Consider the following 10,612-nt stretch of genomic DNA (forward strand, 5'->3'; position numbering starts at 1 on the left):
ACACAAAGGGAACCTCCCCTAGAGGACCTAGTAGTTCCACAGAGTCAGAAACCGAGGCCTCTTAGTGATCCCACTATTCCTTTTTTAGGACAAGGCCATCCATACACCCCGAAAGTAAAACAAAAAAAAACGAGGAGAGGTACCCGAGGAGGAAAAGGCAGCAAAAATGCCAAAAAAAGAAACTCCAATATTGGCAACCCCACAACAACAATAAAGATCTTCAACTTGTCAAAACACACTCTTACCCCCAGCGAAACGTCGCTCCTCAAGAAAGGCTTAAATTTTGCCCCTGATGCCAAACCAGATCCTTTTATTCTCTTCAAGGATCTCAACAAATTCATCAGGTTGTTGACCCTTAGAAGACACTATTCTATTATCCCTACAAAAACACCCTTAGCTGAGACACCCTCCAATTTTCCCTCGGAACTAGAGTTTGTGACTGACATCTTTGAAGACAAAGATGGAGATGTGTTACAAACCCTTTATGATCTAGCAGATCAGAATTCCTTTCTGGAATTGGATTTTGAACATCTTCTTAATCCTGATATCATACACACCAATTTTAAGCCAAAATCAACTTTTTTTCCCATAAACTCCAAGGGCCCGTTTGTAGACACATTTTACCATGTGTTCTACGCGGACCTCCTGGAGATATGCAAGAAAGCCAAACACCACAATAATCTCTCTCCACTTGAGAATAGGGCACTGAAAGATTTAGCTTTTATTGGTGCACAGGGTCCCTCCCCCTGTTATGAGGAGTTTCGCACACCACCAGTAGTTAATCTCCAGAGTTGTGTCTGACCTACAGGAGTGCGCTCTAAACATTGTGCTTTCCAGTGCAGGCTCCATGCTGTCAGTGAGGGCCCCAGGTGGTCAGTGCAGGCCCCAGGTGGTCAGTGCAAGCTCCAGGTATTCAGTGCAGGCTCCAGGTGGTCAGTGCATGCTTTAAGTGGTCAGTATAGGCTCCAGGTGGTCAGTTTGGACTTAAGGTGGTCAGTATGGGCTCCAGGGCATCAGTGTGGGCTCCAGGCAGTCAGTGTGGGCTCCAGGCAGTCAGAAGAGGAAGGATTCAGCGCTCCGGATTTCTGGCAGATCAACACAGGCTCCAGGTGGTCAGAGAGTGAGACTGGCCGCTGCGGCTCTCTGCTCAGGCATATCAGAGGGCCGCTTGCTGGGGCCTCCCAGGGCCCTCTGATATGCCTCAATAGAGGCCAGCAGCTGCCTGGTAACGGCCGGGGACCGCTAATCAGCCTGCCAGACTGCGATTTGGGTTAGGCTGGCGGATATGGGTTTGCAGGGCTGGGCCTGAAGCTGGAGCTCCACCCGCCCCTATGTTAATCTGGCCCTGATTGAATGTTAAATGTTCATGCTTATCTAGAGTGTACTATTAAGCTTTTTAAAGCCTTGAATAGCTCATAACGTAGAGCAATAATCTTTCATCAGTTCCACATACTGGGTTCAATATATGTTAAAAGTTGTACAGTCACTAGGCCAAATATGTTTGTGAGTGGTATTTACTGTATATCCCATTTATATCTGGGTAACTCATTTTAGGTTCCCTATACACACAAATTTTTATCAATATCCTTAAAATGTGAATTGCAGTGTTACTTACTATTTATTTGTTGTGGCTATTATTGTGATTTATTTATACATATGCAATAAGCATACAATTTCATACCATAGGAACATCTGATAGAAACCCAGTGCAGTCAGCTCTTCCAGCCCCAACGAGGAAGGCTTGACCATCAGTTGTTCCTTGAGCAGCCGTGGTGGTGGTGGTAGTGGTGGTTGCAGTAGTGGTAGTGGTTGCAGTGGTGGTGGTCGCTGTTGGGCCTGAAAAAAAAAAGATGGACTAGATTTTTAAAGTCTAAAAATCCTAGTAGGTTGAATAGCTATATATAAAGAAAAGACCCAAACTTACTTCATTGTAGTTTAAATTGTTGTAACTGACAATATAAGCATTTCCAAATTAAGCCAGTGTAAGTAGGTTTAATAGGACACGAGATATGTGCACTACATTCCATAACAATTATTGATCATCAATTGTTAGCCAATGTTATCACTAGTGATAAGCAGATTGAAGTAGGCAAAAACAGGATTAGTGTACTTACTATAAAATTCATTTTTTTTGTTAATTAAAGGATACAGGATTCAGTTATTCAAAGATAATTGGGTTACACTTCCACCTACAGGAGGATCTGTGGACTGGCAAACTAAAAAAGCTGCTAGCCAGGTATAACCCTTCCCACTCTCAACAATCAGATTGGTAGAAAAGCAGTACTAGGAGAAGATCACAGACACATAGGGGGGCTAAGAAATGGATTTTACAACAAGTAAAAAAATCCTGTTTCCTTTCTTGTTCATTAAGGGGCACCAAATTCAGTTATTCAGAGATAGGCGGTTCGTTCAAAGCAGTCCAACTGAGGGGTGAACAACAGCCACTATGCGATCCAATGTATGTGAAATCTTACTATGAGAGCATCCGAAGGAGACCAAGCCTTAACAAGACTGGATGAAAAATGGGGGAGATAAATATGGAAATGCACCAACCAAGGAAAGGCACTGAGAATCAATTTGGTGTTCAAGAACAGATCGCAACACTAGGAGGAAACTGCTACCTGAAAGTATGATGAACCCTTAACAACCAATCATCCACCATGAAGTTAAACAGATGGAACAATTACTTGAACAGAAGAAAAAATCTGAACCAACAGCTAGAGTGACCAACAAATAAAAATGTTTGGTTGGACAAAAAAAGTATGCCCCAACCATAAACCAACCAGTGAACAGATAAAGGCTGAAATAGAACACTGATAACCCTAGACTTCAGGGAAAGGGAAATCTATGATATAAAAGCACTCTCAGCAGAGTTTAAAAGGAGGGAGTACAAAGTCCCCTTTAAGGAAGGGTGCAGAGTAGACATGTGACCTTGCAAAAAATCTGTTTAGTTTTGGATCGATTCAGTTTTTTATTTCTTCCGTTTTTCAGATTTAGAATCCAAAATTCAATTTGTTTAGTTACTCGGATTTCGGACCTATTCGAAGTTTCGTTTTGGAACAATCTGAATTTTCATTTCAGAACAAAGTCACATGACCTTGCTTGTAATGCAACCCCCAAAAGCTGGAAAAATTCTGATTGGATGGAAAACAGTCCGATTTAGTTTAGTTTTGAACGAAATTTGGATGGATCCAAATTTAGTTAAACAGATATTCAGATTCATTCGCATTCGGACGTGTTCAAATTCGGGAATTCAGATGCATCTGTATGTCCAAATTTAATGAAATTCGTACAAATATCCATTCGAACAAAAGGAAATTTACATGTCTAGTGAAGAGATACACACAGCTATATACTGTATAAGGGAAGACTGGGTGAGGACATATTGTAGAGCAGTAGACATACAGGAAGAAGAAGGATAAGAAGAAGACCTTCCACTCACACCTATAGATGATTCTAAGGTGTGATAACCACATCACAGTCTGCCTGATTATATACGTTAATAAGTCAGTCACTCTGATATAAATAAGGAAGCTGATCTTTCTTCCCATAAATAAAATAGCCATGAGGTTCTCTGGACCTATAGTTTCCCAACTAAGGGAACTCTGTATCTAGGTAACAGAGTGATGTGTCTGCTGACCTTTCAGGGAAGTACAGATCAAAATGGATATTTCCTTGCAAGTTAGAAAAAAAGGTTGCACTCTTGATTGGAACCCTCTCTGTTTAGGGTGGGAAAATTCAGATGCAGGTATCTGGAAGCAAAACTTTGAGTCCCGAATGTAAATAGCGTGGACACTATGACACTTTCAAGGCATTCCAGCATAAGGAGCCAAACATCAGTCAGTTACAGGCGGGGTACTCAATTTCTTCCAGAGATGAGGGTATTGTACACTCATCAGAACTCATCAGAACTGCAAGTCTAACCCACATAGAGATTACTGTGAATTAGACTCGGGAGAGTTGTTTGTTCTGTAGAACTCAAAAATAGAAAAATAGATACACTCAGAAAAATATTTCTAAGACGAAGGAAAGGGAAAAGTAATAATTGCTACACTATCCAGAAACCAGCATCTTGTAACCAGGATTTGTAAGACCAAGGACCATTTTAATGCATCATCCAAATTTTAGATTTTGTAGGAGATCTAGAAAATACTGAAGGACAGCATGAAAAAGAGTATGGGAATGGAGTTTTGAATCAATCTAACAAAGGGGGTAAATGGGATAGTATCTGCAGATCCCCAAAATCTCCAGGAAGTTCAAAGTAATCAGTTCCATATTCAGAAGAAACAGCATGAACTGATGTTTGTCGATCCACCACAAGTAGTGCTATTATCCTAGGTGCTGATACAACCCCAATTCCAAAAAAGTTTGAGACGCTGTATACAATCTGCCTAAAAGCAGATTGCAATGATATTTGCACATCTCCCAAACCCATATTTTATTCACAATAGAAAATAGAAAACATATCCAATGTTTAAACTGAGAAAATGGACCATTTTAAGAAAAACAATAAGGTAGTTTTGAAATTGATGGCAGCAACACGTCTCAAAAAGGTTGGGACAGGGCAACAAAAAGCTGGCAAAGTTAGTGGTACTAACAAGGAAGAGCTGGAAGAACATTTTGCAACTAATTAAGTTAATTGGCAACAAGTCAGTAATATCATTGGGTATAAAAAGAGCATCTCAGAGAGTCAGAAGTAAAGATGGGCAGAGGTCAGTCTAGGAAAAGCTGTCGAACATAAATTGTCGAACAATTTCAGAATAATGTTCCTCAATGTAAAATTGAAAACACTTTAAATATATCATCATCTACAGTACATAATATCAAAGATTCCGAGAATCTGGAGAAATTTCTGTGCACAATGGACAAGGCTGAAACACAATATTGTCCGGGCCTTCAGACGGCACTACATTAAAAACAGGCATGATTCTATGATGGACATCATTGCATGGGCTCAGGAATACTTCCAAAAATCCCTGTCTGTAAAGTTTGCTGTCCCATCCAAAAATGCCAGTTAAAGCTCTATCATCCAAAGAAGAAGCCATGTCTGAACATGATTCAGAAACACCACCATCTTCTCTGGGCCAAAGCTCATTTAAATGGTGTTGCAAAGTGGAAAACTGTTCTGTGATCAGATGAAGCATACTGGGAGAGTGAGGGGTTAAACAAATGTGTATTATCAGTGTCCGAATCCTTCTGAGGTGGTAGCATAACCCAATTGTCTCTAAATAACTAAATCCTGTGTCCCTTAATAAACGAGAAATAAATGTGTTTTTTTTCTGTGAGAAAACAGTTTTCACTGTCTGCAAGGATTTACCGAAGCGGAAACTTTCAGTTTCGATTAGCTGCTTAGGTGAAATGATCTAGGGCAAAAACTATTTTATGTTTGAAGAATGAGTAGGTTTTTTTTGGCACATGAATAGGTCCAGGGTGGTTGAAAGGAGTGTTCATAACTCTCAGGAGCCACTCACTGCACCTAGCATGCGTTTTGCAAATGACTGAATATGACTTGTATGGAGTTAGATAGTTCTATTAAAGATTATGAGACATTTGAAAATAAATTTGAATATGGAACAAAGGCTCTAACTCCAAGAAGCTTGACCGTGGTTTGATGGATTATTGATGGGATTAACCATAATTTCCTGGATTCCAGACTGCAGACGAAGAAGAATATGCACGAAGGACACTGTTCCCCAGAAAATGCTCTTTAAAGGAGAACTATGGGGTCAGGGCTTTTCCCCATAGTTCTCCTTAGGGTAACGGGAGGACACAAACTAGCGTCCTCCCATCCCCCTAAGCTCAGTATACCACGAGCTACAGCTCGCGGTATACTGAGACGCCGCAGCCGGAGCGGATCCCGACATCGATGTCGAGATCCGCCCAGCTGCGTGAGTGACAGCTGGCTCTGCCTACCTAGAGGCAGAACCAGCTGTACCCGCCCCCTCCCCGTCTGTTCCGCCAGTCAGCGCTGGTGGATCGGAGCGGGGAGGGGGGAATCCAGCCCCTCCCCTGTCACGGCAGAGAGCCGTGACAGGATCGAGAAGTGAGCCAACACCGGCATGTGTTCGTTCACCTCCCACAGTCCCATTGTCACAGGTTGGCTAGAACTATGAGGTGAGTGAAAAGCACTCACCTCATAGTTCTCCTTTAAAGACAGGAAGTACTTACAAAGAGCAAATTTGTAGCCATGTTACCATGTTTAAGTTGAACAATTTTAAACAATGTGAAACATTAATAAAGTATTATATTTACAGTACTTCTTCATTTAGAATTCCTTTATAATACATGACTCATCTTTTTTCTCTCTGTTGATTCTAAATATTCTTCTCTGAAATAATGCCCACACAGCAGAACAACCATTGACAGTTTGCTTATTTCAGAAAGAAACAGATCTTTGCAGACTGAACTGCACTTTGTACTTCCTATTCTTGCACAAACCTGCAAGAATAGGAACTTTGCTGTATTCAAATATGAAAGCTTCCATTGTTCACAATCTACTGAAAATGCTAGTTTTCTGGCAGTCTTTGGCTTCAATGACAGACAACTAGCAGTTTCAAAAGTTAGCAATGGAAGCCTCAATTTTTATTTATTTTTTTAATATTGAGTCTCTAGACCCTCCCCCATTCCAGGGCGCAAATCCCTCCCCACTTTCCCCATGGTTGGTTGCTAATACTGTCAGGTCCTAGCAAAAATGTATGTGATTGCCCTACCCATAGCATTTACTCGGAGGCTGGACTTTCCTCGTCCAAACCTGCTCTGGTTCCTTATCTTATGCCCTGCTGCTCTGCCACCTGAAAGATGAGGGGGGACTTTTCTGGGCACACATGGATGTCACATCAGCCAATCAGAGAGATTAATTACCAATTATCTAATTAAACCTGATATAATGGCAGTGTGTGGAGTGTATCTCGGTTTTGAGTAAGGTTTAGTACAGTAGAAAAGAATAGATGCCTCCACACCTCTTTAGTATAATCTCCAAGCCGGAACTTTAAGAACTGTTGAGGAGAAAAAGACATCAACAAAAAACAACAGAGATTCCAACCTAATCTCATATAGTAAATTCACTGGTTTGCTCTTCCTGCCATCCTCCTGTGCATTACAGGCATGTTGTCACACTACCGGTTTTCTTTTTATTAGAATTTGACACCTGAGAGTTTATGACTACAGATCATAATGTAAAGCAAACTTAAGAAATGTTGGTGACTAAACACACAGAGGACTACCAGTACGGTAAAGAAGTACAACAAGATTTATGAAAATTGCAGTACAGTTGCAGAATCCCGCCCCAAATCCTACAAGTAGGGTCTAGTCTGAGTCATATAGCATTAAACTTATTTTGCTGTCTGGGCCATACTTCTGTGGACAACTGTTCAGATTGAAATTCCTGTATTGTGATTGGACGTTCCCAAATCCCCCCTGCCAGAACCTCCAACCCCCCTCTATGCAAATCTATTAAGATGAGCGGGAAATTCTAGATGGGCAGGTGTCCTTAGGCTAACCCCAGGCCATGATTTCATCTAAACCAGGGGGACAATCTGGTTGTTTTACTAGCGACAAGGAAACCTTTGATGATATTGGCCAGAGACAGTGAGACTCACGGGTCTCGGCTCCGAAGTGTTCCAAAGATCCCATTGTCTCTTGTCTTGACCATTTACCATTAACTGGCTACGCCTAATTACATTCAAAAATTCCTCTGGACTGTATAAACACAATTTCCCTACTCTATTCAGTCACCCAACATAGAATATGTTTAATTACAAAAATAAAACTATATACATATGTCTTATGAAGATTTGACATCAACGCATAAGGTAACAGTACCCCCCTTGTGGCCAGTGAGACTAGGCAACACCCAAAACGATGATGGTTTATGTCTAATCCCCATTAACCCTTGGTGCATTTGCTATTGTCATACATAACTGTTCTTAACCATATTACTTCTACACAGTCCATCATCCTGAATCTCAGTAGTCCATTACTTATTCTTGCTGCAATAAAGCCATAAAAAAAACTCAAGCTTCTAAGTCACAACTATCTTTTACTACTGTCCATATTGTAGATCTGGTCCTATTGTACTTGCTTCTTGAACCTTCTCCAGGGACGCTTTCAACTCGGTACCGTTGACTTAGTATAGGTCTCAGCTTGTCTGGATTCTTAAATTCTACTTTATTAGCATGCCAAATACAGTATAAGCTTTCAAGAATAATACCTTAGGACAGACTAATTTAAAAATAATTTTTATTTTGAGATGCTGAGCATTAAGGTCATTTGTTGAAAACAATAAAGATATACGGAGACATATCGATGAGACTTCTTCACATTTGCACATTTAACAAATTTGAGCCACTATAACCTTCAGCCATTTTCTCTGATTCTAACTACATTCTCTGTCTCCATCCATTGTCATATGACCGCCAAAAACTCTGCTGTTTCTCCTGCTGATTCCCACTATGAAGATTTGACATAAACGCATAAGGTGACACAACTTGTGGAAGCTATATTTCAAGATCATCATCTTAGAGATTTGTAGGCACATGGACTGTACCATCTACTGTTATGACATAAAAACAATGATGGATTTCATCCTAAAATAATGATTACCATAAGGACCCTTCTTTAGAAAATTAACTGTATAAAGATTAGTGAGGTAGTAAACACTTCATGTTCATCATGATTGCAAAGAAACCTTGAGCTATAGATTTTATTACTGGAATGTGTCAGGGCAACAAAGTAGAGATAAGCCTTAAAAGAGAATTATGGGGAGAGTGAAATACACTTATCTTCATAATTAGAGCCAAGGAGTGACCCTGCAGCAATCACATACCGCTGATCGCTCAGTTCACAATCTTCTACCCACAGGGATTCCTCCCTCCCTCTCACTATTCCTCCAGCACTTACTGGAGGGATGGAAGGGGGAGGGAGCGGGTACAGCCCCTAGAGAGACAGAGCCAGCTGTGAATCAGGCAGCGGGGTGGATCCCAACAATATTGTTGGGATCTGTCCCCGCTGCAGTGGCGCTGTGTGCTGTCAGCATATAGCAGGCAATAGTCTGTTATATGCTCAGTTTTGGGTCACAGGAGGACATTAGTGTATGTCCTCCTGTGACCCTAAGGAGAACTTTGGAAAAAAAAAGATTGGGCCATAGCTCTCTGGTAACTCTATTATCACATAAAGTGTAACCTTTATTGTTTTAACAAAATGTTATTCATCTTCTTTTAAATGCCCTTAAATATAAAATGGGGGTATATTTATAAAACAGGAAATATAAAATTCACCAAACATTCGGTTTATCTTCCTAGGTGTATGTGTTTCAAATTACAGTAAAGGATTCACCTGTAGTGAAAGTATGTTGAATATCACATTCACTGCCTTATAACGTACCCCTGAGTATTACTAAAATGTTCCTGGACAACCCAACCCTACTTAAAATCTAAGGACTTTGTTCTTCTAAAAGTTAGCTCAGTTTGCCAATTTGTTAAGGTCCATGAACCTAGAGTTCTAGTAGATTGCTAATGACTACCAAAATGTTGTGATGGTGTTCGTCTCAAGACTCAGTAAAGAGAAAGTGCAGGGTAAAGCAGAGCAAAGGACTTTGTATCAGTAAAAGTATTGTGGCAGCTCTGCTGACATAAGATACACTTCTTGCTTTGTAAAATGATCACTACTAGAAACAAGGCTGAGGTATGGTTCAGTGTTACAGCAAATGACAGTGTAAAACATGTTCAACTGCGCCTCTTTGAAAGCATCACATGAAAGCAGCAAATTGAAATAACTTACTGGGATCCCTCGGCATGTTTTCCAGGACAAATATTATCGTTATAAAGCCAGCTGAAACGGCACAAAGCAACACAACAAGTGTAATCAAGATTACTTCCAAATTGCTGAAAATTTTTTTCTTTTTTCCCATTTTTCTTCTTTAGGGTCACAATCTACAAGGCGAGAGGAAAAAAAATATGTTATCCAAATTGAACAAATAAAAGTTTTAAAATTCTGAAAAAATCCTTTAATACTATTTTTAAGACCTCTCCACTCCCTCTAAGATTTTTATGGCTCTCTGTCCCCGTTATGGAGATTCACCCTCTCTATTGGTCCTTGTGACGGTTATCACTGAAGGTGAAAAAAAAATCCCACATTTTGGGTTCTCATTAGAACTGGAATAGATGGGAAATCTTCCAATGGGGACACTGTTCTGGTGACCCTGGTGACCTCCAGGGATTTCCCTCTTGTAGGGATTTCCTCATACTTTCTCTTTTAACTATCAGGCAGGAAGTAAAAGGTAATCTCCCCAATGGGACACTGATGGCAAAAAAAAAGCTGGCAGGGTTCTAACCCTCCTTTGCTCTATCCAAAATGAAAAAACTTTCAGTTCTACTTACATAGTCTTACATAGTATTTGAGGTTGAATAAAGACATTAGTCCATCAAGTCCAACCTATTAGGATCTCAATTCACAGTTAGATTCACAGTTATGTAACTGAATGGCACTCTAATGGACATAAAACTGTATAGTTATAAAGAAATGTACCAGTTATTTAGTACACCATTATGCACAGATGTGAGTGAGCTGTGTTAGACACAAATAATACAGACACATTGGGGGTGATTTACTAACC

General features: G+C 40.3%; 1 protein-coding gene across 1 annotated transcript in view; it reads right to left on the reverse strand.

The window, feature by feature from the left end:
* The window catches only part of LOC108794024 (neutral ceramidase-like), a 30,858-nt gene extending 20,951 nt beyond the window's left edge, over nt 1-9,907 (reverse strand). The window contains exons 1-3 of the mRNA XM_018564989.1: nt 9,778-9,907; nt 7,595-7,642; nt 1,682-1,827 (exon numbers count right to left, since the gene is read on the reverse strand). Coding sequence (XP_018420491.1) covers nt 1,682-1,827; nt 7,595-7,642; nt 9,778-9,907 — 324 coding nt within the window. The remainder of the gene's footprint in view (nt 1-1,681; nt 1,828-7,594; nt 7,643-9,777) is intronic.
* Between the last annotated feature and the right edge of the window lie 705 nt (nt 9,908-10,612).

Source organism: Nanorana parkeri, unplaced genomic scaffold (assembly GCF_000935625.1).
Source record: "Nanorana parkeri isolate BGI_ZX_2015 unplaced genomic scaffold, ASM93562v1 scaffold804, whole genome shotgun sequence".
Taxonomy (NCBI): domain Eukaryota; kingdom Metazoa; phylum Chordata; class Amphibia; order Anura; family Dicroglossidae; genus Nanorana; species Nanorana parkeri.